Source organism: Arachis hypogaea, chromosome 17 (assembly GCF_003086295.3).
Source record: "Arachis hypogaea cultivar Tifrunner chromosome 17, arahy.Tifrunner.gnm2.J5K5, whole genome shotgun sequence".
In the NCBI taxonomy this organism is placed as follows: domain Eukaryota; kingdom Viridiplantae; phylum Streptophyta; class Magnoliopsida; order Fabales; family Fabaceae; genus Arachis; species Arachis hypogaea.
In genome coordinates, this window is record NC_092052.1 from 110,106,746 (window position 1) to 110,134,139 (window position 27,394).

A 27,394-nucleotide genomic window follows, 5' to 3' on the forward strand; every position below is an offset into this window, starting at 1 on the left:
AAGTCCAAGTAATTAGCAGTTTAGGAGGAATTTACTGTCAAGCTAGCATTCAAGTGAGATAACTTTTTCAAGAATCAACAAGAATTCATGTAGAATAGGAGTTATTTTCCAATACACTCAAATTCATAATATGAAGAACGAAAGTAATCCTTGAAATTAAATCAATACATTAATTAAAACAGAGTGATAATAGTCTTAATCCATGGAAATAAACAGAGATCCTAACTTCAACCAAGGATGTTTAGTTGCTCATGACTTAGAGAAAAGACTAGGGTTCAAAGGTGTGAAAGTGCGGAATGAGGTCCAAGAGAGGAGGCCCCCGAAGGGTGAAATATTTTCCCTTTTATATCTAACCTAATTTATTTGAAAATAGAATAGACTAATAATAACTAAAGCCCAAAAGATTGTGTTTGGGAATAGAAAATACTTAAAACCAAATAAAATATAATAATTGAAAGCCAAATCCAACTAAAGATGCTCCTTTGGGTGAGTTGATCCGTATTACTGGCGCTAAACGCCAGATTCGGCATTTAGCGCCCCAGGTGGCAGAAACTTCACTTTCAATTTTGACTTCCTGGCGCTAAACGCCAATCAGAAACAAAGAAGAAGCCACTGCCATCAGGGGCACTAAACACCAAGGTTGGCATTTAGCGCCCTTGGTGGCAGAGACTTGGCACGCATCACAAGGTAGCTGGCGCTAAATGCCCAAGTCCACATTTAGCACCAGATTGGTAAATTCAAAACTCTTCTCTTTTTTTGCACATGAACTTTGCCAAACTGATCCAAACTTCACCTGAAATAATTAAAACACTAAAGTGACTCAAAGTAGCATCCAAATAGGCTTCAAACAATAAAATCTAATTAAAACTCAATAAATTTATATCTAAAATAAATAGAAAATAGATAAAAGATGCTCACACATCACAACACCAAACTTGAACTGTTGCTTGTCCTCAAGCAACTAAAAACAATATAGGACTGAGAAGAGAAATTGCCTGAGACTCGAGTGTTTATTTAAGCTCCTGTCACTTCACTGAGTGCGGTTGATGAGACTGTGATCCTGAATAGTTTTCGTATCTCACTATCCTTTGAAACTTAAAAATGTTAATCCTTTTTAGAACTAGAACTCGGATGATATTATGTATTCTCTTCCTCTTTAAGCCTTGATTAATCCTTGAACACAGCTTTTTCTTATCTTTTCCTTGGTGCTTTGCACCTTAAGCCTAGCCGTGACTCTAGATATTTTTTCTCAAGCTTAACTTGACACAAAAAAATCATAAGCACTTAACTGGGGAACTCTTTGAATTCTAATTTTTCTTTTAATTTCTCTTAGTTAGTGGTGCTCAAAGCCTTTGGCATACTTTGTAATTGCACTTGGTCTCGACTCTTAGTGCTCTATCTCAAGGATTACTTGACACATTCACACCACATGCATATGGCTAGGAAAAACAACTCTTTGAGATTTTATCATATTTGACCTTCCTAGCCATTGATGCTCAGAGCCTTGGACCTCACTTTTTATATTCTTTTTCTTTTTGTTGTTTGTTTTGCTTCAAAGATTAACTTCTTGTTTATCTTAGAGAATCCATAATATTTCTCTAAGTTCCTGTACCTTAAGAGTCAACATTCTTAATTTCAATATCAATTATGCACTATTCACTTCATACATTCAGAATCATAGACAATACCACCACATCAAAGTGAATAAGACAACTCATAATATATAACTTAAGTCTCATGCATTACACTACTTCTTTCTTTTTTTTTTTCTTTTGATTTTTCAAGCTTAGTGAGTAACATAAGAGACACTTTTCAAAATAAGCATAATTTACTAAATTAATTAACTAAAAAAGAAAAACTAAAGATACTACTATTCATTCAAAGGCTTTAAACAAATAACAGAAAACAAGACATAATATTGAAAATAGAAAATAGGGAAATAGTAGATGAAGAAACTCAACCACCTCAGTCATGGTGGCCACTCCCTCCCGAGAATCCTTTCCAATCTCTAAAATCACACCTCAGCTCATCCATATCCTTCCTTTAGTTCTACTGCTCCTCCACTAGCTGCTGGAGAAGGGCAGAGTGGCCCTCATGATCGATCCTCAACTGATGATGTCAGCTGTCCAATGGATGCTGTCAGCTGATTCTAATAGTCCCGTGGAGAAAAATAATATCCCTACGGCATCCCAGGCTATTCCGGCTGAGGTACGGCATCCCAGGCTATTCCGGCTGAGGAGGAGGAACTGGTTCTTGAGGCGGTGCTCAGGCATACTCCTTCGCATACTCCATACCCTTCCTAGTGATCGGCCTGTCAATATCAATGGGGGTGTCTCGATCAATGCAAACTCGAGCGGCATCACACAAGCAGAAGATGAGGTGGGGAAAGGCCATTCTAGCAGAAGTGCAGGCCTTCGCGGCTATGTCATACAACTTTTGAGGAATCACACGATGCACCTCCACCTCATTACCGAGCATGATGAATCATTATAACTTGGTCTATAGTAACTTCGGATCGATTACTAGTAGGAATGATGGAGCGCTGTATGAACTCCAACCAATCTCGAGCAACTGGCTTCAGATCATGCCTTCCCAATTGGTATGGCTGCCCCCTAGCATCATGCCTTCACTGTGCTCTGGGGAGGCAGATGTCAGGGAGGATCTGGTCCAACCTCTGGTCACTATTGACCTTGTGAGTATAAGAGTGAGGGTCCTCTCTGGTCGGTGGCAACTGAAATATCTCCCTCGCACCCTCTCTAGACCGAACTCTAGGATCCTCCCTTGGACCATAGTGCGCCAGTTCTTCAGATCAGGGTTCACGCCCTTGACATATTTTTAGGTCACCCAAGCATTGGTGTAAAACTCTCGGACCATCAAAAGTCCAACATCATTCATGGGGTTGCACAAAACTTCCCAACTCCTCCTCAGAATCTGCTCCTGGATCGCTGAATATTCATCTGGCTATAACTCAAATCGCACTTGTGGGATCACCTTCTTCTTGCTCACAATCTCATTAAAGTTATTCTTGTGTGTCTTGGAGCTAAACCGATTCACATCAAAAAGACTGGTTGCAGGAGCCTTCTCATTTTTCTTCCTAGAAGAGGATTCTTCGATTTTTTGTGACATATGGATGATGATAAAAACAAGAAAAGTAGAGTGCCCCAATACCAAACTTAGAACTTATGCTTGTTCCCGAGCAAAGAGAAAGAAAACAAAAGATGAAGGAAGGGGAGGAAGTGAGGGTACCCAAAAATAAAGAAAAGGGGTGGGGAAATAAGATGGGGAAATTAAATAAAGTTAACTGTAAGATGATGGTGGAAATATTGGTGATAAGGAAAGAAAAGAAAGCAAAAGAAGAAGAATAGAGGGTTGATGGGAGAAGAGGTGAAGTGGGTAATGTGGTAGTGGTAAAAATATTAGTGAAGAGGGGTTCATATAGGAGAGGGGAGGGTTAGGTTTCGGTTAGTGGAGGGGGGAGGGGTTTAATTTGGTATTGAATGAAATTGATGGTGATGGAAGGAAAGGGGGTAAGTTGGTAGGTGGTTGGTATATGGGGAATAGAATTGGAGTTAATGAGGGGTATTTGATGAGATTTGATAGGGTGATGGGATGGGGATACGGTTTTCACCGTTCCAAAGTTTGAATCCCTTTCTTTACTAGTCGTTTCTGCGCTGCTGGCGCTGAACGCCAGCTCTGCCGTTTAGCGCTGTAGTGCTGTGAATCCCATGCCATTTGGGGCGCTAAAAGCCCAGCCTGGCATTTAGTGCCAATGGATTTTTTTATTTTTTTAATGAAATTATAATAAATTTGGGGATGAGGACTGGCTGGCGTTTAGCGCCCTGTGAGGCATGGTTCTTTCTTGAGATATGTGCCATTCAGGGAGTTAAATGCCTACCTGGCATTTAACGCTACCAGCCTTGTGCCAATCTAGGCACTAAATGCCCAGGTCCGCGTTTAGTGCCCAAAATGACATAAATACACCTCGATATTCATGCTTCTTGGCGCTAAACGCCCAGCCTGGCGTTTAGCGCCAAAGCACTCGAATAAAATCCTCTCCAGGGTGTTATGTTATTCCTTCAGAATCCTGTTCCTATTCTAAGCACTTTGCATAACCACAAACACAATAAAACTAAGGAATTGTCCTTGTGGCATTTATGTGGGATTTAAATCTGTAGAAGAGGCTGAAGATCACTAGTACTCAAGTGATACTTCCATTTGATTAATTTTCAAAATACTTGCATTATTGTTCTCTCTTGATTAGTTTATCTTAGGTTTCATTCCTTCTTTTTTTTGGAAAGGAAATGAGACAACTTCTATTTTTAGTTGAATGCACTTTTATTTCTTAATATTTTAAGATGGTAATTTCGGTTTATGCAAATTTGAATATATCTATTAGTTTGTTATTGATGTTATGCGTACAACTTAAGTGCTTTTCTAAGGCACTCACCTCAAGGCTTTTTTTAAGAATTGCTAAAATTCAATTTTCTTTGTTATTTTATGTCCAATGCCTTCAAAGTATTTTTCAGGCTTAGACCAACATTGTCTCTTCATTAATTAAGAAGCTAGATTCGTAGTTAGTGAGATTAATAGTAAGCTATATGGACGTTAGACTAGGAACTTAGCTATCTATTTGAAATAAATAGATTTCTGATGGATGTGTCCAAGGATTGGATGGATACACCACATCATGAGAAAGAATATCAACTCGGTATAGAAAGATTTCTACACTTTGCTTTTTCATCAGCAGGAGTTCCTCAAGGAAAAAAAATTCAATGTCTATGTTCAAAGTGTTGTAATAGACTTTTTGTGATTTCTCCTTTATATTCATCTTGTAGTTGTCTAGTTAGTATGCTTCATGTAAATTTTTCTCTATGTACTCTGGTGCGACTCTAAAGATAAAGTGAAGAACTATCAAGGACTAAACTTTTCATAGCAACTCGCACAAGTAAAAAGGAAAAGAAATTGATGCCAAAATACAAATCACAATTATAAGTTGTTTGTATTTTTATTTGGATTTGTACAATATAAATTCTAAAGTGATTTCTATTTATATTGAGTTAATGCGACTTTATATTTTATTGGTTGTCACTTTTGATAGACTGAACTTCAGAACCACATAGAGGCAGGGAAAAATGATGAGGATGCATTTCTAGGAGTGCTAGGAAAGGACCAACCAGGTTCGAGTTCGTTGTTATGGGACTTCGATTACAAGAAATTCTCTTAAAAAGGATGAGGAGATTTTCCAAGTCAAAGTTGAATACAACGACAAGGATCTCATCATTAGAGAAGAAGATGGATGGTGTATATAGTTTATTAAAGATATTGGTGCACCAAATCAACCCTGGAATGAGTGACGAAGAGCTAGCAGCTTTAGTGCAAGCTGCCCAAAATTCTCCTTTGGATGCCTCAAGTAGCAGACCAAGAAATACTCCTCGCACCCGAATCTACTCATATTCCACCCAAAGATGATGTAAGTAACTATCTTTTCTATATTGTTGTCATAGAGAAATACTGATAAAAGAAAAAAAAAAGAAGTGGTCACTGCCTTGTTGCTCAAAATTATAGAATTTCATTTTTCATGTTGAATTTTCTGTTTGTAGTTCATGCTACTGTTGCTGGTTGAATATGCATTGTTGGTTGTTAAATTTTCTGGTTGTGTACTATTAATTATTCTTTGTTTTGGAGAGATATTTTTGCTTTTTAACAGAAGGTTAGGAGTGAATAAGACTTATGCATAAATTTAAATGTAAAATATTTAATATTTGATGGTAGTAGCATTTGGCCTTCACTCTATTTGAAAATACGTAAGAATACTACTTTGGAATAATGTTTTGATTGCCAATTTAACGAAGTATAGTATTGACTATTGTTCTTTATCATAGAGAGATATTGAAAAGAGATATTGTGTAGTATATATTCATGGCAAAATGATAAATATTGTGAATACAATATGGTTTTCAATATATGCCATCTCATTTTTTAGTAAAATATAAGATGCACTAACACAACAATATTTAAAATTATGCAGAGTAGCGGTGAAAATAATTTCACTCACAATGGATGATCCATAATTATAGTTTCATATTTTATAATGAAGTATGTAAAGGAAGTAGATAATGTAATAGTTGTTGGAATTATAATTCATGTATTAGGAATTCATGGGTAGTTGTTATGATTTTGATTTTTGGTATTTTGTTAAAGCATGTGATGTAATCAAACACATTTTTTTTATGACAAGTTTATGAAGGTTGGATTAGTTGATTTAAAATTACTGGTCATTGTCTAAATTTCAAAATTATTTATGAATTTTGTAAGGTGTTATTACGAAGATTTAAAAAGAACAATAGGTTACTGAACAAACTTATAACCACGCTTTAAAAGAGTGGCCATATTGTACATTAGTTATCAATAGCACGCTTTAAAAGCATAGCCATATCTCTCACTATTGGCACGTTTTAAAAGTGCAGCCATATCTCTTGCTATTGGCACATTTTAAAAGTGTAGTCATATCTCTCGCTATTGGCACACTTTAAAAGCATAGCCATATCTCTCACTATTAGCAAGCTTTAAAAGCGTAGCCATATCTAGCACATACAGCCATGTTTTTAAGCATGGCAATCTATAAAAGCGTGGGAAAAAATAAAGCATGGCGATTGGCTACCAAAAGCGCGGCGATAGAGCAACCAGCACGCTTGCAGATGTGACCCTTTCAAAAGCGTACCGGTAGCTCAAAAAGCGTGGCCAAAAGCTATTGCTACACTTTTTCTAATTTTTTGCCTCACTTTAAAAGCGTAGCAAAATCGATGTTTTCTTGTGATGCAGAATGCTCTTTTTCGATTATAATAATTTGAATTTGTGTCTGCAATTCGATTGATCTTGTTACTGAATCTGGAATAATATGACTCTATTGATGCATTTTTGTTTGAATGTGAATTTAAAATCCGAGATCTGGAATTATTGATGCTTCCTATAATTTTGTTGATGAATTATTGTATATCTAAATCTGTTATTGGGATGTTATTGTTGGCTTTGACATTTTTGATAATGGATTTTCCATTACATCCCAAATAGTTTTAGGATCATCAAAAATAATTTCTCTATGGATGTAATTTTTCAATCTATTGAGGAATTTCTTTAATGTTTTAGAAAACAAGTGTAAAATACTTAACTACACTTTCGTTTTTCTCCATTAGAAGTGAAATCGCTAAAGTATCATGAAAATAGAGAATGGTAGCCAATGAAAAATACCAATATAAGGGGAAGAATTTAAGAAATAGAAAGAGAATAAATAATTTCCCAATTAAAGTTCAACAGAAAGAAGAGAGGGTTCATTTTTTATATTATGGAAATATTGTTGGTGTTTTTGTTGGAAATGGGGGCATTTGGTACATTTGCATATCAGTGGGCGTGTTAGTTTGGGCAGCTGCAATACGTGGAGGGCGTGCTGACTCAGCACGTAGGTGGAGTGCTATCAACACATGGAGGGTGTGCTGACTCAGCACGTGGGGAGCGTGCTTCCTATGTGTTGCACTATAATTCGTTGGTGATTCAACACGTGATCTGTGTGTTGAGTGCTCTCCCTATATAAGGCAAAATTTGGTACCATTTCATTGCGTAAAGGAAAGTTATTTGAGTGTGTTTTTGGTGTGATAGAGGGTATCGCAATTTTGCTGCTGTATCACAATGGTGAGATTATACAAAATACTCATGAGGAAGTGAGCTTTGCGTGTGAGAATCCGTTTTTGTTTGTGGTTCCATAAACCATGATGTTCATAGAACTTAAGAACGATCTTAGTCAAAGCATGGAGAATAATATATTGAGTAGAGTGAGCAATATTCTGTACCGGAATTCCGTTATAATATTTGGTATTCTAATACAGTTTGATATTATGTCGATCATTGATGAAACAAGTATACAGAATATGTTCCATATTTACCAGCAGACTCAGGTGCAACAGCCAAAGAATGAGTTGTATGTTGAGTTTCAAAATATAGAGGAAGATGGGCTTCAACATGATTCAGATATAGAAGATGACAGAGCTGATGACGCATACCCAAACTAACGCATCATTCTTCCAGTCTAATGACTTTTGCTAGCTTCGAGACGGGTTGTGCATATCCAAACTAACGCATCACTCAGTTAGTAGGGTGCCACTCGACACACTCGAACGACAATAACGAAGCAACGTGTGTCACACACCTTAAGGTGTTCATGTAGCTTGTCGGGTATGATCAATCCTTTGTACGACTGCCAGACAAACTATAACATATTATTAAAAAAATTAGAAATTTAATATTCATGTTGGATATTAACACATACACAAAGCAAAAACATTAACCTCGTTCATGTAGTTTATTTTCTGCCTAAATATCGCTGTGGTCTTCGATAACCACTTCATAGATCATGGAGAATGACTCCACCTGGAACACATAACATTGAAAAAATAAAAAAATGTGCCCTCAATCAAATATGCATCGTCAATAGAATACACAACTAAAATAGGAACTGTTACCTCCGAGCAACTGGTACGTTAGCCGCTGGAAGGTGTTGTCTTGGAACGAGCACAATATACGGCTTTCGCACCCATGCCCAAATAAACAAAAAAGTAAGAGGGTCCTCCATCTCCTTGCAATCATATTATGATGCACGACATAGTGCCCTACAAAGATGTGTGATAAATGCTGCCCCCAACTGTAAGTGTGAATCCGCTGAAAATTGCGGAGTAATGGTAGATACTTCGCGTGGGCATATGCCGTCGACTTATCCGCGAATAGCGTCAAACCTAGCAAACAAAAAATCTGGCATCTTACGTATCTTTGAATAGAGTTTAAAGTGTCCAACAGCTCTGCGTCTCTAATACAGCGAACCCATGCCAGCTTTATATAAGATTTGGAGGAACTATTCACAACGGATTCGATGTCGAAAAATCGCAATGCTTTGGCTCTACAAGAAGTCATGGCTGCTATCTGTCCAGCTGCTCACAACTTCTCCATCAATCGGTAATCCAAATATATGAGTCACATCCTCTAATATAATGGTAACCTCATCCATCGGCAATATAAAGGTGTGAGTCTTCGGCCTCCACCTTTCTATGAGAGTAGATAGTAAAGGGGTAATATCCTCTGATCATCCTAATTCTCGAACGTGGTAGAGTCCCATTGCTCGTAAGGCATCTTCTACCATCGGATACCACATCTCTAGCGGATCAAGTTTACGGACCATAAGATTCTTGTTAGGCTGGTACAACAAAAATATATTTATTCGTTAAATATACATATTAGTTTAAATGAATGAAGATTATAACAAATAATTATTTATTAATTATACTACTTTACATAAATAAAAAATAAAATAAAAGATATTATATTATACTATTTATTTACTAGTTTAAATACCTAACTAAAAAATTTATTTATTAATAATTATATGGGTAAAATACACAATTAAACCAAACCTAACTCAATATTACACAATTCACCCAAATGAAAAATATTACATGGATATCTCCAATCACCTTTCTATGTAAATCGAATGAGCCAGGATATGTATGATTGGAAGCAATGGCCTTCTACTTCCTAATATGTTTTCTATATGTTTTAAGTGATGTAAAACAAGTCTAAATAATAATAATAATATTATTAAGGAAAAGTGAAGTACCTGTGACAGCAAAGATGAATGCAGAACCAACTATTCAAACCTTTCTACTTTGATGCTATAATATTATATAGAAACTCAGAACACCGATATGCTTTGTGGTCACTAGACTTTTTTATCTTTCCTACTAATATCTCACTTCTTATATTTGTTCAATGTTTTATATATTTTTCAACAATCATACCAGGTACTTATTTTCAAAACAAAGATAACAAGTAATATTGTAAGCTAGTATTCATGCCTTTTTTCATTATTCAACAAGTTTATGTAAGAGTCTTGAATAAAAACACTAAACACATGAACCAACAAAATACAATATTCAAAAATGATGCTAGCATGAGTGTCTACAATAATGACAATAAAAAACTTTATCGAAGAATGACCTCGTAGAGGACCAAACCTCTGACATTAATATCACACCATAATCTTAGCTCTTAAAATAAAATGGAACCAGAATAAACATGACTAGGATTTCTAGATTTAGAAAACAGGATATTGCAATTAGGTCATAGTTTACACCTGAAATAGGGGATTTCAAAATAAAACTGAAGTTGGCTTTGAAAAGAGTTTAGTAACAATAACAGTCAGAAAACAATACCTAGTTCTTGTGAGCTCGATTGAGAGAGAGCGTAGAGGGACCAAAGTAGGAGGAGCAACGGCGGCAACAGAAAGAAGGAGCGACAGCGGCACGGCAGCAGCGGAGTGACAGGCGGCGCGAGCAAAAGGAGCGATAGCGGAGCAACAGCGGCACGGCAGCATGGTAAGCAGATAAATGCCGGTCAAGAATTACCAAAAGTATTTTTCCAAATCAACGTTGCAAGTACAGTCTTAACCGACGAGATTTTCACTATCAAATTTAAAATGTGTCACAAATTAAATAAATAACCGGGAGTGAATCCCGGGTCTTTTTCCCTAAGAGTTGACACAAGTTACAATTTATTGGTTAGTATTTTCCTGGAGATTTTTCGAGCTTGAGAACAAAATAAATAAATAACTAGAAATTAAAGCAATGAATAATTAGCAAGAGTTGTAAAATAATCAATATAAAAAGTCTTGGTTAGGAGTGAGAATTGGAAATTCTATCTTTATTGTCTTTCCCAAGTGTGATGGTAAAAGCTCATTGCTCTCACTTAGTTATCCTCTAACAGTGAAGGAAAGTCAAGTAAAACAATTAACCTTAGCTCACAAGTCCTAGTCACTTTGTCGAGAAGAACTAGAGTTGGTTCAAGTTAATTAGCAATTTCCAATTACAGATTAACATTTGAGTATAACAATTCAAGTGGCTCCAATTACTCAACCCTCAACGAAGCATGGAAATCTACTCTATGATATTGGATGACATTTTCTCAAATACTTGGTGAGCAAAGATAAAAGACATGATAATAAATAGAAAAATAATTTAATTTAAATTACCACTGAAAATAATTAACAAGAACAAAATAAGCAATAACAATAGACATGGAAATAACTCAATGCAATAACAAAATTCAATCATAACAAGATCCAAACATGAATTCAAAATAATCAAATGGAAAAGAGTAATAGAGGAATTAAAGAAGAAAACTATAAGGAAAATGACTCCAATTGAAGGTAGCAACAGCTCTCTCAAGATCCAATTTGAAGCAAAACTAAGAATGCCAAAACCCTAGAGAAAGGTAGGAGTTTCTCTCACTAGAATTCAAAACTAATCAAAAACTAAAGTAAAAAGTGAAGTGTCCTCAGTCTCAGCTCCATCCCAGCCTTTAGTCTGCATTTTCGGGCTTGAAACTGGGTCTAAATCAGCCCAGAAATCTCCCCAGTGAGTTCTGTTAATTGCAGCACTCGTCACGCGTACACGTCAGCCACGCGTACGCATCGGTGGTCTCTACACAAGGTCACGCGTATGCGTCAGTGGAAAATGGCTTGATCACGCGTACACGTCAGTCATGCACGCGTGTCACCTCCAGCTTCTCAAATCTTCAAATTATTGTGTTTCTTTCACTTTAGCATGCTTCCTCTTCATCTTCTATTCCATTTCTGCTCTATAAATCCTGTAATCACTTAAAGCACATATCACGGCATCGAATGGTAATAACAAAGGACTAAAATTAGCGATTTAAAGGCCTAGGAAGCATGTTTTCAATTATAGCACAAAATTAGGAAGGAAACTTAAAAACATGCAATTTACATGAATAAGTGTGAGAATAGTTAACAAAACCCACTCAATTAAGTCCAAAATATATCATAAAATAGTGGTTTATCACAGCAACAGAGCGCGATGGCGGCGTGAGCAAACGTAGTGATGGCGGTGTGAGTAAACAGAGTGATGGTGGCGCAAACGTGACGCCGGCAGCAGAGAATGAGGATTGGTGAATTTGGGGTGAAATGAGGGTTGGTGAGAAAATTAACAATAGTTTTTGATACGCTAAAATGCAGAAAAGAAAAGGATAAAATGAGGGTTGGTGATGAATTTTGGGTAAAATTGTGTTTCTGAACTTAGAGGCGGGAAGTGGGCGTGGGGTTGGTGTTTTTAGCAATAAAAATCGACGGTATAGTTGTCGATTTTAATTTGAAAAAAAGCAGTGCCTTTAGCGTCTATTTTATACATTAAATCCACACCATTTATTTGATTTTAGAAAGTAATTTAGAACGTTCAAATTTATCGACAGAAACGTTGTCGATATTTTAAATTTAAAAATAGATGCCATGTTCGTCGATTTTAAAATAAAAGTATTTTCGACCCCCGATTCGTCGACAATATGACGATAGTTAAAAAAAGTTTAATGCATCATAAAAAAATCGACGATCAGTCCGTTAATTTTATTATTTTATTTTTAATTAGCTTTTTTTCAAAATAGCGACAGCAAGCCGTCGAAAAATATCGACGGGAGAGATAGCCGTCGATTTTTTGCGTTGAAAAATACATTTTTTCTTGTAGTGATATTTGTGGTTAGTTGTAGAGTTCTTTTCCCTCGTCATTTGTTATTTTGGATTCTTATTTCTTTACAGAGGGACAAGTGTTGTATTTGAATTTATTTGATTAATTATAATACATTATTATTAGTAATTATGTGAATATATATATTTGCTTGATAAATAAATTAATTATAATAATTACTAAAATAAATAATTTAAAAAATATTTACCGAAATAAATATTCCTCTCTTATCCCATTTACACTGTAAACGAGATAATTTTGCACGTATCTCGTTTACAGTGTAAACGAGATGTGTAGTTTCTCAATTTTCATATATCTCATTTACAGTGTAAATGATATATATGTATATAAAAATATATTTTCTGAAAATAATAAAAAATATTAATAATATCAATAATCCAAACTTTTAGCATGCAATTAGTACTTACAAAATTTGGTAGAAAAAATAAAAATGGATATGTTTGATCAATTAATACTAAAAAAGAGTACATAAAAAATTTTAGATTAAATTATAGATCAAATTGAATTGATTTAAATTTAAAAAATAAAAAACTCTGTACAATGTTCAAGTTTCATGATGAGAATACTCACTCTTAAAAATTGAAAGATGGGAAACGTGAAGTTGATGGATAAATAAAATAGAGAAAGAATGGAGAAATAACCGTTTTAATTGTGTCTTAGGGAGATAAATAAAACAGAGAAAAAGTGGGAGATAACCGCTTTGCCAATTTGCCAATTGTTAGTAGAGGTTGATAGGGATAAATAAAATAGAGGAAGAGTAGGAGATAACGGTTTGCCAATCGTGTTAGGAGAGGTTTGCCAATTATTATGAGAGGTTGATGGGAATAAATAAAACAGAGGAAGAATGAGAGATAATCGTTTTAATTCTCTTCTCATTTTTTTCTATTTTATTTATCGTGTGAGTATAAGTTTAGTTTCGATCTAGTATGGTACATATATCAGCGTTTTCATTTCTTATGGGTACAAATAGTCATTTATTCTTTAAATATATTCCCATACAACAAATCAAATTTAAATATATTTCAAATTTTTAAAAATTAATACTCAAGAGAGTATATAAAAAATTTAAAAATTTTGTTAGTTAGAATCAATAGTATTAATAGTGAATAGTTAGAAAATGGGTAATCGTATTAATAGTGGGTAGTGTGCACTTATGTATTAATAGTGAGTATTCTCATAAACGTGCGTGCTTATTTTCAATGTACAGTCCATCTTTTCTATCATTTAAAATAGACTTTATCTTCTTTATTATTTAAAATCGTTCATTTTTTTATTATTTGAAACGTTCTATTTTTAAGAGTTTTGTCCAATTTAAATCATTAATATTTTTTATTATTTTCAAAAAGTATATTTAATTATTTATAAATACATATATCTCGTTTAGAATATAAACGAGATTGTACGTATTTTGTCTACAGATATACAAAAATTGAAAAATTACACATATCTCATTTACGAAATAGATATAAAATTATCTTATTTATAGTGTAAATGAAATAAGAAAAGAATATTTATTTTGATAAATATTTTTTAAATTATTTATTTAAGTAATTATTATAATTTATTTATTTATTAAAATAAAAAATCCCACTTTTACTTTTTAAGTTCTGCGAATAAGTTAATGAAGATTTTTTTTTTTGTTTTTAATTTGCTGTAAAAGTATATAGTAATTTTATTTAAAATGATGAGTTGCTGTGACTGGTTGGTGGCACTTTGGAAAGTGGAATATAAGCAGTGATTCTGTGAAAGTGAAACACAGTAACACAGAGTTTGCTTTCACGTGGGTTGGTGCAATGGTGCCATGATAACTCCCACCACCAACGCCTACCATCATTCCCATTCCTATAAATCACAAACAAACACACGATACATGCCACACTATACAAAACAATAATAATTCACCCCAATATGATGCTGCTCCAAATTTTTAATTTAATAAAAATCCTTACATACTATTAAACTATTAGTTCAACGAATAATCATTTTTTTTTTGTGAATGGAGCGGCGCGTGCATGCACTCCGATTGGAACCCAGGACGACTGGGTGGTGCGCAGTAGTAGTGACTCTGCCACCCCTAATTTGCCATCTCCTTAGCATTCTTCAGAGCAACAATTAAACCGCCAATATAGTTTAATTTCTCCACATACCTACTACTACTAATAATAAATACATCACTATCACTAATTGCAGAACCGCCAACTATAGTCTGTTAGTAAGTTAGTTAGTTGTTAGTGAGTAACGGCATGGAGTCGGGCAAAAAGTCCAGGTTGGTACGGATGCTGCCAGCGTGGCAGTATCTCTGGAGGTCATCGTGGTTAACGAAGCGGGAGGACGATGAGTCAGATCGGGAAATGAAGCGGAGGATCTCTTTGAAGAGGGCTTCGTCGCATGGAATAGCGAGGGGACCGTGGTTCGAGAAACCGTACTCTTCCTCCGCGTGGAAGAGAAGGTTCTTGAACACCGGGTGGTTCAAGTGGGTGGCGCGTACCACGAATCTCGTGGAGTTGCTGCCCACGCACACCGCCACGTGTCCTGCGGGGACATCGGAGGGCGTACGCTGGCTCTTCGACCACGACGACTTATTGTGGGCCTTGTTGCGCCATCGCCGCAGCATCTGCCGGAGCCACACTATGTGGCGGATCTTGCTGCATTTTCCGATCCCGGATGATGATGACATTTTCGAACAGAAGGGTGAAAGTGAGAAGGGAGTGGGGGAGTTGTTATGGTTGGAGGAGTTGTGGTTTTATAATGGGCAAGACTGGAAGTACCCTTGGTGTTGCATCATAATTGCCAATTTACCATCACCATTATTCAAAGCCACTAAGAATATGCTGACTATAACTAGATCCATCTGTGACGTGTCTCTCTTTTACTTTCATTTTCATAGTGCTCCTTTTGTTTATTATTGTTAGTAAAAATTCAAAATTCAGTTGTTAGTTAAGAATAGTTAAATAATTTAATTAATTTAATTAAATTTTTATTTAATAATTTTTAATTATTAATTTTACATGAAGTTGATTATATTTGAATTTTTATTTTATTGTTATTATTTTAATATATGAAAAATGTTATAGGACAATCAGAATTTTTTGTTTTTGATTTTTAGTTAATTATTAATGTTTAAAAGTATAAGATAAAGTATATTATTGGATTATTAAACTAAAATGATTAGAATAAAAAAATTGAGTTAATAATTAAGTTATGACAAAAAATAATAAATTCTGATGAACTCTTCATATTTCTTTTAATATATATATATATATATATATTATGTGTTAGGAAATAAGACTAATCAACGAAATTTTTTTGTTGAAAATTGTTACGAACAAGGCTAATTGGTCACTAATACCGAATAACTAAATACACGACGTTACAAATTTAAACAAACTTTAATGGAATAATGATTATGAATCATAAAAAATAATAATTAAAGACGTTACTAAACCATGAAATTAAAGTAAAAAATGACAAAACAGTAACGTCTTAAAGCATTATAAAGGAAAAAGTAAAACACTTAAGGTACGGACTGTTTTTGTAATATCACTTAAGAGTACTCACTAACTTAAGCATTAAAGTATCAACACGATAAGATTGGGATCCTCGTCCTCTCTTGAGCTTGAAAACATTACATTTAGTCCGGACATCTGGCGCCGTCTGTGGGGATCATAAAAAGTTGGGACCATGCCTGATCGTGATGTCAAATTACATTCCATTGTTCATCCAGTAAAAGGTCAGAATGCTTGAACCCAATGATAAGGAGTGTCAAGATCAAAGTCCATTCGGATTTGGTCAGCATGAAGGCTAGAATACAGGAGGCTGGCATTTCATTGGGTTGGGAGAAGATTATGTCCATGCCTTGCAAGTGAGGCGTCATTGCGTTCAAGACCGAGAACGCCAACTCGCAAAGTGACAATCACGATCTCAAAGTCGTACAATAAGAGGTCGTCAAAACAACAGTGAAAGAAGAATGACTGACCCAGGTCATAGGCAACATCAAGGGGATGATCGGCGCCACTCCTATTCACCTCAGATATACAAGGGAGTTTCTCCTCAACCAGAGGAAAGACATTGTGAAACCAGAAGAAGACCGTAGACTGAATCACGTCTGGCCCAGTCTAAAAAGAGGAGAACCCATTGAGGAGTGAACTGAAAGTCTTAAAAGGCATAGGGACTTTTGTGAACATGTTATTATGGGACAGACCCCATTTTCTTCCTATATTTTCAAGTTTGGTTGTCGAAAAACTTCGACAAATCGAAAAATTTAAAGTATGAAGGGATCACAAATCCCCACGAACACATAAATGCTTTTGAAGCAAGGATGAATTTGGAAGGGGTGAGAGATGATATCCGATGCAAAGCTTTTCCGGTAATATTATCAGGACCAGCTATGGCGTGGTTTAACTCCCTTCCTTCTGGTTTAATTTCCTATTTTGCTGATATCAAATCAATATTCCTTGTACTCTTCACAACTAGAAGGATTCAAATAAAGCACCTGATATCCTTACTTAGAGTAGAACAACGAGTCGGAGAAAGTATATGAGATTATCTGTATCGTTTTAACAAGGCACTGTTCGAAGTGAACACATACACCTTAGAAGTTGTATGTTTGTGTTTGATTGCAGGGTTGTTGGAAGGAGACTTCAGGAAATACTTGACCTCTAAAGATGTAAAATATATGGAAAAACTTCATCAAATCACCTTGGAGTACATAAGAGACGAGGATGTTTCTAAGGTGGTGTCTACTAAAAAGAAAAATCTGGCTCCATTGCCTAATAAGGCTGGAAGTTTGGGTCAATCATCAACTCCGAAGTCAACAACACCACGAGTTGGGAAGTTCTCGACCTATCCTCCTTTGGTGGCATCTTTAACTAAAGTTTATTAGCAAGTGTCACAAAGGGGTATTCTTTATAAGGCGAGGCAAAATGGCCTTAGGGCCATCTTTGAACAAATCCTAATATCGTGAATATCATAAGTCTTATGGTTATTGAACTGAGGATTGCATAGATTTAAAGGATGCATTGGAACAAGCGACTCAAGATGGGAAGTTGCCAGAGTTCGTTCAACATGTAAGGCCACCTAGACGAAACAATGAAGATGAAGATAAAAACTGGGAACCCTAGAAACATTAGACCTTTAGAGTCTCAAGATGAAATTGCTCAGGTCATGGTGATTGTGGTTGTCAAGAAAAATAGTTTGCCGAAATCCAGGAATGCAATTAAAAAAGATCTCAAAGCCGTAAGCCCAAAAATTTTGAAGGTGAAAATTTTTTCTACTGTACAGTTCACTGTTGAAGATTTCCAAAACACCATATAAGATGATGATGACCCATTGGTAATCACAGCAAAGCTAGGAAATGACATTGTTAAGAGAATTTTGATTTCACAATGCTTATGACGCTTTGGGTTTAAAGGATCAGCACCTAAAGCCACATCTTCCTGGAGTGTTTAGGTGATCATTTTATTAAGCTAAATGGAGCAGTTGGCCTTTTCTCACTATAGAAGAAGATGCTGATGTCTGTGTTGTCCAAGCTAAATTTGTGGTCCTTAAAGACTCTAAAACGTATAATGTGATCCTTGTTGGAAGGAAGACTTTAATGATCTATGCACTTTCATTTCATGTAGCCACTATTTGAGGAGACAAGGTAGCTGTTGTCCATTGCAACAAAGTAAGTTTGAATATAAGGGATAAAGCTAAGGATGCCATTAGAGTTTTCCTAGTGGATCTAGACTTACGAGTTCAAGAGAATCCGATGCTAGAACCCAATGGAAATTTAGAGAAGTTATAAATTGGAGACAATGCTAACAAGCACACCATGATTAATCGAGATATACCTTTCTCTTTGAAGTTGGAGTTATAAGAATTCTTGAGAGCTAATGTAGACCTATTTACATAGGAACCATCTGATATGCCAGGTATAAATCCTACATTTATGTCCCATCAGCTTGTTATTGATCTAGCGTTTACGTTGATTGCGTAGAGACGTCGAAAGATGTCACAAGACCGAGTTTTCAAGGTCAAAAAACAAGTACAAGGGTTATTAGATGCTGGATTTATAAGAGTATTGGCTTATTTAACATGGTTATCAAATATTGTAATGGTAAAGAAATCTAATGTAAAATGGCAAATGTGTGTTGATTATACAAATTTAAACAAGGCTTGTCCTAAGGATTAATTTTCATTACCTAACATTGAGAAGATGATTGATTTTGTCTCGAGATATTAGGTTCCTTAGATGCCTATAGTGGTTATAACCAAATAACTATGCATCCATCTTATGACAATAAAACTAGTTTCATTACTCCAGAAGGGATATACTGTTATACCGCAATGTCGTTTGGTTTGAAAAATATAGGGGGTCACCTACCAAAGACTGATAGCCAAGGTGTTTAAGCAACAGATCGAAAGGAATATGGAGGTCTATATTGATGACATGCTGATAAAGACTATTGGAGATTCCAACTTGATAACTGAATTGAAAGAGATATTTGAGTGTCTCTAACTTTACTAGATACGGTTAAACCCAATTAAATGCACTTTTGGAGTTTGAAAAAGTAAATTTCTTGATTTTATGGTAACCCAAAGAGGTATTGAAGCTAATCCTAAAAAATTTCTGCCTATATTCGACATGTCAGGTTCTTAGAATCTCAAAAAGGTTCAAAGACTTATAGGTCGGCTAGCTGCTTTGTTAAGATTTTTAGGAGCCTCTGTCGAAAAGGTAAGGCCATTTTTTAACCTAATGAAAAAAGGAGTGGATTTTGTTTAGACAGAAGAGTGTGAAACTACTTTTTAACATTTCAAAAATATGTTATCAACTCTTCCTGTTCTTGCAAAACCAGAACTTGAGAAGCCTTTATATTTTTATTTATCAGTAACTAGGGAAACATTAGCTTCTACTTTGGTCTTAGAAGTCGAAAGTAAGCATCAGTGACCAATTTATTTTGTTAGTAAAGTCCTCCAAGGACTTGAAATAAAATATTATAAATTAGAAAAGTTGGCTTTTGCATTACTTACATCGGCACGTTGGTTTCGACAATATTTTCAAAGTTACTTTATCATTGTTTGAACCGATCAACCGATTAAAAAAGTATTGCAGGAACCAGACTTGGCTAGTCGAATGGTGAGTTGGTCTATTGAACTTTCTCAATTTGACATTCATTATGAAATTTTACCTGATGATCCAAAAGAAGCTAAAAAATTGTGATTGAAAGCAATATAGTATACCATTATAAATAGACAATTGTATAAAAGAGGGTTGTCACAACCATTACCCAAATGTTTGGAACCTCAACAAATAATATATGTGTTACAAAAAATTTATGAAGGGTGTTATGGGCACCATTTAGGTGGAAAAGCATTAGCTTAAAAGGTCATCAGGATAGGCTACTATTGGCCTACCATCATTAAAGATGGATTAGAATATGTGAAAAAATGTGAAAAATGCCAACTTCATACTAACCTTCACCAAGCCCCAACTCACGAACTCGTCTCCGTTATTCCAGCAAAGCTATTTGCAAAGTGGGGTATGGATCTTTTGGGGTCATTCCCTTAAGGGCCTGGCTAAGTCAAGTTCTTGATTGTAGCAATAGATTATTTTACCAAATAGATTGAGGTTATGTCATTATCAAGTATAACTTTAGTGCATTATCGAAAGTTCGTTTGGAGGGAGATTCTAACAAGATTTGGGATTCCCAAGGTAATTGTCACTGATAATGGGATGTAGTTTGCTGATGCTAGATTTTGAGACCTTTTGATTGGATTGAAAATTCAACAAGTGTTTGCCTCAGTAGAATATCCATAAACTAATGGTTAAGTATAAGCTGCAAATAAAATAGTCTTAAATGAATTAATTAAATGATTAAATGATGCTAAGGGTTGGACTGACGAGTCAGTGTTATGGTGGTATAAAAGGACACTCCAATCTTCTATAGCGAAATATCATTTAAACTCACATATGGTGAATAAGCAGTTATTCCAGTAGAGATAGGAGCACCAAGCTCAAGGAGTTATTCGGTAGCATGGATAATCATGTTACTCTTGATCTCATTGATGAAGTGAGGCTAATGGCTAATTTAATTAAGCAAGCATTAAAACAAAGAGTGGCAACAAGGTATAATAGTAAGGTTAAACTTAGAATTTTTCAAGTTGGAGACTTGGTTCTGAGACAGGCTAATGTTGGAATTTCGTCTAATCAAGGTGAGCTCGACTTGGAAAGACCCTCTAAGGTTAAAGAAAATTTGAGAAAAGGGGCTTATAAGCTGAAAAATCTTGATGGGACTGAAATACCGAAAACATGAAATGCAATTCATTTAAAGAAGTATTACTCTTAAGCGGTACTGATATAGGAATAAAGGCAATCTTTTCCTATTTAATAAGTTTTCAATGAGGCCATTTGAAACTATATTTGTTATTAAACAATATATTCATTTTTATCAATAGATTTATTTTACCTTATCTTTATATTACTGTTTTAAGCATTATAATGATAACATTAGTGTTGTAAATACAAAGTTATATTGGAAAAATGGGTAATAAATAAAGAAGTATGATTACAATACCAAAAAACAAAGATCGGTTAAGTTAAAAAAAGTTCTAAGTTAAAATAGATAAATTTAAGTTTAATAAGCATAAAGTAAAATATCTTGAAAAACGAGAAGTAAATGTCTAAAGTATGCAAAAATAAAGTGAGTTTTATGAAGTAAATGTCTAAATTAACTATTTGAATCACTTTTAAAAGTTGAAGAAGAAAATTTTTATTGCCTGAAAATGGTGAGAAAGACTGAAAAAATTGCAAACTTCTCTTTAAAAAGGGAGAGAGAATTTTATGAAAAATTTAAAGTGAATGGGAGTTTTAGAAAAAGAAAATGTAGGTATTAATATGGAGTGATGTTGCATTGAGTAATGGAGAGAAAAGTTTTAATTAAAACCTAACGATTCAAAAACCAAAGATAGTAACCACTCAGAAAAAATTGTTTTTCAGAAGGTTTTTATTTTTTGGTGCCTAAAAATAAAGGTACAAAAATTACTTGGACCTGTTCTATTAAACTCAGATATTTTTTACAGAAGTCGTCAAGTCAAAAAATCTGAATTGAGGCACTATTACAAACAAGACTAATTAGTCAATAATACCGAATAACCAAGTACATGATGTTATAGATTTAAACAGGCCTTAACAGAATAATAATCACGAATCATAAAAGATAATAACTAAAGATGTTACCAAATTATGAAATTAAAGTCGAAAAATAGCTAAGCAGTAACATCACAAAGCATTATAAAAGAAAAAGGAAAACAATTGACATTCGAATCGTTATTGAAATATCACTTAAGAGCACTCACTATTTTAAGTATTGGAGTATCTTTTTAGATTGTCCCCCCAATTTGATTACCAACACAACAAGGATTGAGATTCCCATTATCTCTTGAGTTTGGAAACACGAATAGAAATATTAAAGTTAATTTTTATTATACCATTATATATATATATATATATATATATATATATATATATATATATATATATGCACACACAAAAATTCTATTCATACATTAAAATTAGTCTTAAAATCAACTACTAATGTATTTGTGTATAAATACATGTGTGACTTAATTTATTTTTAATGTATATTTTGTAACACCCTACCACACAGAGCTTTACATCTAGATCGTAAATCAAAGGTGGTGAGATGCTATGATCTCTAAAAACAAAATACGTACGTAGATATATATGAAAGGTAGTTTAACTAGGAGCCTTGAACAAAAGAATAACCAGAACAAAGTATAAATCTCGTCGCACTCGATACATTGAGAATAGAAAGCGTAGATAACAAAAAGCAGAAGAGACAATAGATGTATATAGATATAGAATTCCAACAAGTTATATAACAAACTCTAGTCTCGACCTGCGAAGCAAAAGCTATATATATATATATATATATATAACAACAGTTTACCAAAAGACCAAATATAAATCCTGTTTCTCCAAGTCAACTTTTAGGAGGGACAAAATACAAATTCTATATAAAAGTGGAGAGTACAACCTATGTACATACAAAATACAAAACATAATATCCCCCAAAAATAGATCTTCGCTTTAACGGAGCAGCATGCTCATCAAGGTGCATCACGTCCTGCATCTGAAAAACAACAAATATGTATGGAATAAGAACCAGAGATTTTCAGTATGGTAACAGTGCCCAAATATTTAATATATAAGGCTCCAAAAAGCTAGAGGCGTTCCTAAACTCCAGCAACCCATATCAAAATCATAGAGTTCTCACTAAACCCGAATTATGGTAATTATAACTAATGATTCTAGTCTAACTCTTCATGTTCCGTTCTCTGTAAATCTCCTCATCACTAATTGGAACAACCCTCAGCGTCTCCTCCACAAGTATGAGGGATCTCAAATATGAATAGCAAATACAGTAAATAGATCAGGTAGCAGTTAATTACAGATAAGCAAATAGGGAAGCCAAAACAAATGCATACTTAAACAAAACATACAGGTGCATATAATGCATGTCTGCCCTATGGCCAATGATATCATTTGTCGGTTATACAGCCAAATCTGACATGCCCGGTAGCAAACCCTAGATAAAAACACCACATTTCGGAGCAAGTGGGACAAAGAAACAACCCTTGCATGCTACCCACTTAACCCAGAGCAAGTAGAATGAACCACTACTCCTGCGAGTGTTTACAAATTCAACTCGGAGCAAGTGGGATGAACCACAATCCTTGTTACTGCCCAGGTGTCTTAATTACTAACCCGGAGCAAGTGAGACAAACCACAACCCTTGTTACGGCTCAGGTATCTCAATTACTAACCCAGAGCAAGTGGGACGAACCACAACCCTTGCGAACTGCCCAGATGTCTCAAATATTAACTCGGATCAAGTGGGACGAACCACAACCCTTGCATACTACTCAGGCAGACACATCTCAACCTCATCCTCATCATTTCTCAATTGTAAATATTCATCATCATATCTCAATCTCATAATCATCCTGTATCACACCTTAACCATAAACCATCATCAACATACCTCAATCTTATAATCATTCTCAATATCCTCATGATCAAAATCAGTCATCCTCATTTCTCATTACCATAATCAACCTCATCACAACCCTCATTACATTTAATCCCTCTTTCCTCAATCCACTATCTCGACTCGTTAGGTTTCATTCTTAACTACTCTAACCTCTATTTCACTAGCTCTAGACTCATAACAGGGTTTAAAAAGGCTAGAGAACTGATCGAAAACACAAAAGATCTCATTTCAGCCAAAACAGGGAGGGTCGCGTACGTGAACCAGTGCCATGTATGCGAGTATGTCAAAAAGGCCAATGTTGCATACACAACCAGCTTCCACATAAACGAGTGTGTGGGCAGAGCCCAAAACTCATGTCGCGTGACACTGTCGCGTACGTAAACATATCAGTTTTTTTTTGCCAAAAAGCTATTAAGTTCAGAAATCAATTTTTCTACACCAAACTTTAAACACGCATAAAGTTTTTGTTAAAAATTATTTTCAATTCGTTCTTCAAACGTTATAAATTTTACGGACCCAATTTTCATTCAAGACAAGTTTTACAAAATTCGAGGGTCTGGAAAAAATGGGTTTTTACCAAAATTTACCAAAGTTCTCTATTTTCAAAATCCTCAATCCAATTCACTTCCAACATACCAAATTCAGCTCCTACACACTTCCAAGTACTCATCCATCAATTTTTAACCATCCTTCACTTTCAACATCTAGCTATTCAATTTTAACCATTTCCATTCACAATTTCAAAATTTAACGACATTTCACCCAATTTTTATCACCCAAACCCTCATTACAATCAATCATTATCACAATCACAATCATACCGCATTCAATTATTTCATTTCATCAACTTGCCTGGAATTACCCGTCACGGCCTCTGGCCCAATTTCACCAGAATTTATCATCACAATCATTAATTACACATCAATTTCATTCAACGGGCTCAAACCATCTTCTCATACAATTCACCACTTACATTTAATCAATCAATGCATACAATTCAAACCTATCTTAGGGGCTACTAGCCTAAGTTCCATGCAACATTATATATTAACTATAAGAAACCAAAATCATACCTTGGCTGATTTCTTTCCAAGCTTAAAACACCTCAAAACCTCTTCTTCACAAGCTTCTAAGCCAATCCAACAAGTTTCCAGCCATCAGAGTTCCAATTGAAGCAATTCACTTCATCAATTTGATTTCGATTCACATAGATTCAATGTAATTTTCACACAATTTACCAAAAACACACTAGGGTTCCACTAATTTATCAATTCACAAGGGTTAGTAATTCCTTACCTTACCCACTTCTCATATGGATGAAACCCAATGATTATTCAATACTAGATTACACCTAAACCAACAAAATCATGAAAATCTCTCAACACCCATAACCAAAACACAAAATCAAATGGAAGAGGGAACTAGACAAGAAATTCAAAGTGCCTTACCACTTTGTTCAAGTAGAATTGAAGAGCTCAACAAGAGGATCACGTGGCTGTAAATGGCACGCCAATCAGAGCTCCAAATTGAAAGTTACGAGCGATTTACGGTGATGGTGAATAGTGCTAAGCCCCCATCCCCCTTCTTCTCTTCTTCTATCAACGAGCTTTCTCTTTTTCTTTATGAAAGAATGAGCTAAACCATATACCACAAAGGCTTATATAAGGTTGAGCTTGGTCCCACTATGAGCACGGTTCACCCGTTTTAGCCCAGTGACCCAACTTTGGGTCAAAATCTATAAAATTAGTATTTTAATTATTTTTATTTCTTCAAATTATAAAATTTAATTTCCTAATCTTCTTAACTCATAATTAATTTATTAGTTAATTATTTATTGATTTATTAGGTTTTACATCCTACCCACCTAATTAGGAATTTTACCCTCAAAATTTCGATCGCTATACGAAAAGTAAGCAAGAGCAGCTCCTCTTTACTTCCACTTTCCACTTCTTGATCATTTGTCAATTCTTTATATAATCTTATGTCCAAAACTCCTCTCCCACATGATAACAGTCTTAAGGCCACCAAAGTCACCGCACTTCTGCTGCGCCACTCTAATTATAAACCACTATGAACTTAATCACTCATCTACTTGGCCAGAACTCTCCTTGAATCTCTTTATCTCGCTACCTAAATGTCATCGACCTTTACTCCAGTTGCACGATTTCTAATCCCTTGGTTGTTGATGAGCGGATATTTTATACGCTTTTTGACATTATTTTCATATAGTTTTTAGCATGTTTTGTTTAAGTTTTATTATATTTCCATAGGTTTTAGTGTAAAATTCACATTTTTGGATTATACTATGAGTTGTTGTGTTTTATGGTGATTTCAGGTATTTTTTGGCGGAAATCTAAGAGTTTTGACAAAGTCTGATTCAGAGGCAAAGAAAGCATAGCAGATGCTGTCAGGATCTGATCTCTGTGCATTCAAACAAGCATTTCTGGAGCTACGGATATCCAAATGGAGCGTTTTGAACGCTATGGAAAGCTAACATCCAAAGCTTTCCCGCAATATATAATAGTTCATACTTATCTTTGGAGATGAAGGCCCAAAACTAGCGTTCAACGCCAGCCATCCACCCCCTTCCTGGTGTTGGACGCCCAAAAGGGAGCAGCTGGCGTCCAACGCCCAAAGAGGTGTCCCAAGCAGGCGTTCAACACCCATGGAGCCTACTAGCACGTGGAGACACCCTTAGCTTAGCCCAAACACTCACCAAGTGGGCCCCAGAAGTGGATTTTTGCACTACAAGCCTAAGCCTATCATATTTCTGTAATCCTTAGTTATTAGATTAGTATACATAGGAGAAGATCACTCTTGTTTTAGGATCTTCGACCACCTTTGAACATTATTTCATATTTTCGAGTTTCATTGTATAGTATGAGCCACTAAACCTCCTAAGTTAAGGTTAGGAGCTCTGCTGAGTTTTATGGATTAATAAAAGTACTAATGTTCTATTTTAATTCGTGTTTGATCCTCTCCTAAGATGTATCTTCGTTCTTCAACGTTATGAATGAGTTGAACCGTCACAAGTTATCTCTATTCTACATGGGTTCAGCGAGCGTCTTTCATCGGATATCAATGAACCACTAGCTTGAGGATACATCTCTTAGATGGCTAATCCACGACTTCGTTGGGGACTTCTCGAGACATCAGTTCAGCCAAGGTATTGGAAGATTAGGGTCTTTATGGTACAGACTAGAACCAAGGCGCAACATTCTCTGATCCGGAAGATTTGACCTTGTCTGTGGTGTTTTAAGTAGGATTACCAAGGGGATGATTTGCTGGAGCTTCACCCTCATTCAGACTGGATGCGCACTAAACCTGGTGTTCAGCCTAGAGGAAGATTGGCGACCTCTCAACCGGCGTTGATCACATACAGCCTGCTATAGAAGAAATCATTCACAGTTGGAGTAGACAGTAAAAAAGTATTGATCCAGAAGAACAAAGCATCTCCGAAGCCTTAACCATCTTCTTATCGTTGAATTCACAACCACTGAGTAACGTTATCTTTATTTTACTTTTATGCGCTTAAACAACCAAACAACTTTTCTACCCGCCTAACTAAGATTTACAAGATAACCACTGTTTGATCCAAGCCGACAATCCTCGTGAGATCGACCCTGACTCACCTCAGGTATTACTTGGACGACCCAGTGCACTTGCTGGTTCAGTTGTGCATAGTTAAATTCCGCGCACCAGTTGTCTTCCACCACCAATTCCATTACCACCTCTATCACCATTCCT

General features: G+C 35.3%; 1 protein-coding gene across 1 annotated transcript; it reads right to left on the reverse strand.

Moving 5' to 3' along the window:
- Positions 1-14,814: 14,814 nt before the first annotated feature.
- Positions 14,815-15,270, reverse strand: LOC112767212 (protein SMALL AUXIN UP-REGULATED RNA 12). Its single transcript, XM_025813100.3, has one exon. The coding sequence runs from the start codon at positions 15,268-15,270 to the stop codon at positions 14,815-14,817; it is 456 nt and encodes a 151-aa protein (XP_025668885.1).
- Positions 15,271-27,394: the final 12,124 nt, after the last annotated feature.

Bases quoted from the DNA above. Each gene is read 5' to 3' on its own strand.
- LOC112767212 (XM_025813100.3), bottom strand. From the start codon at position 15,270: ATGTCATCATCATCCGGGATCGGAAAATGCAGCAAGATCCGCCACATA.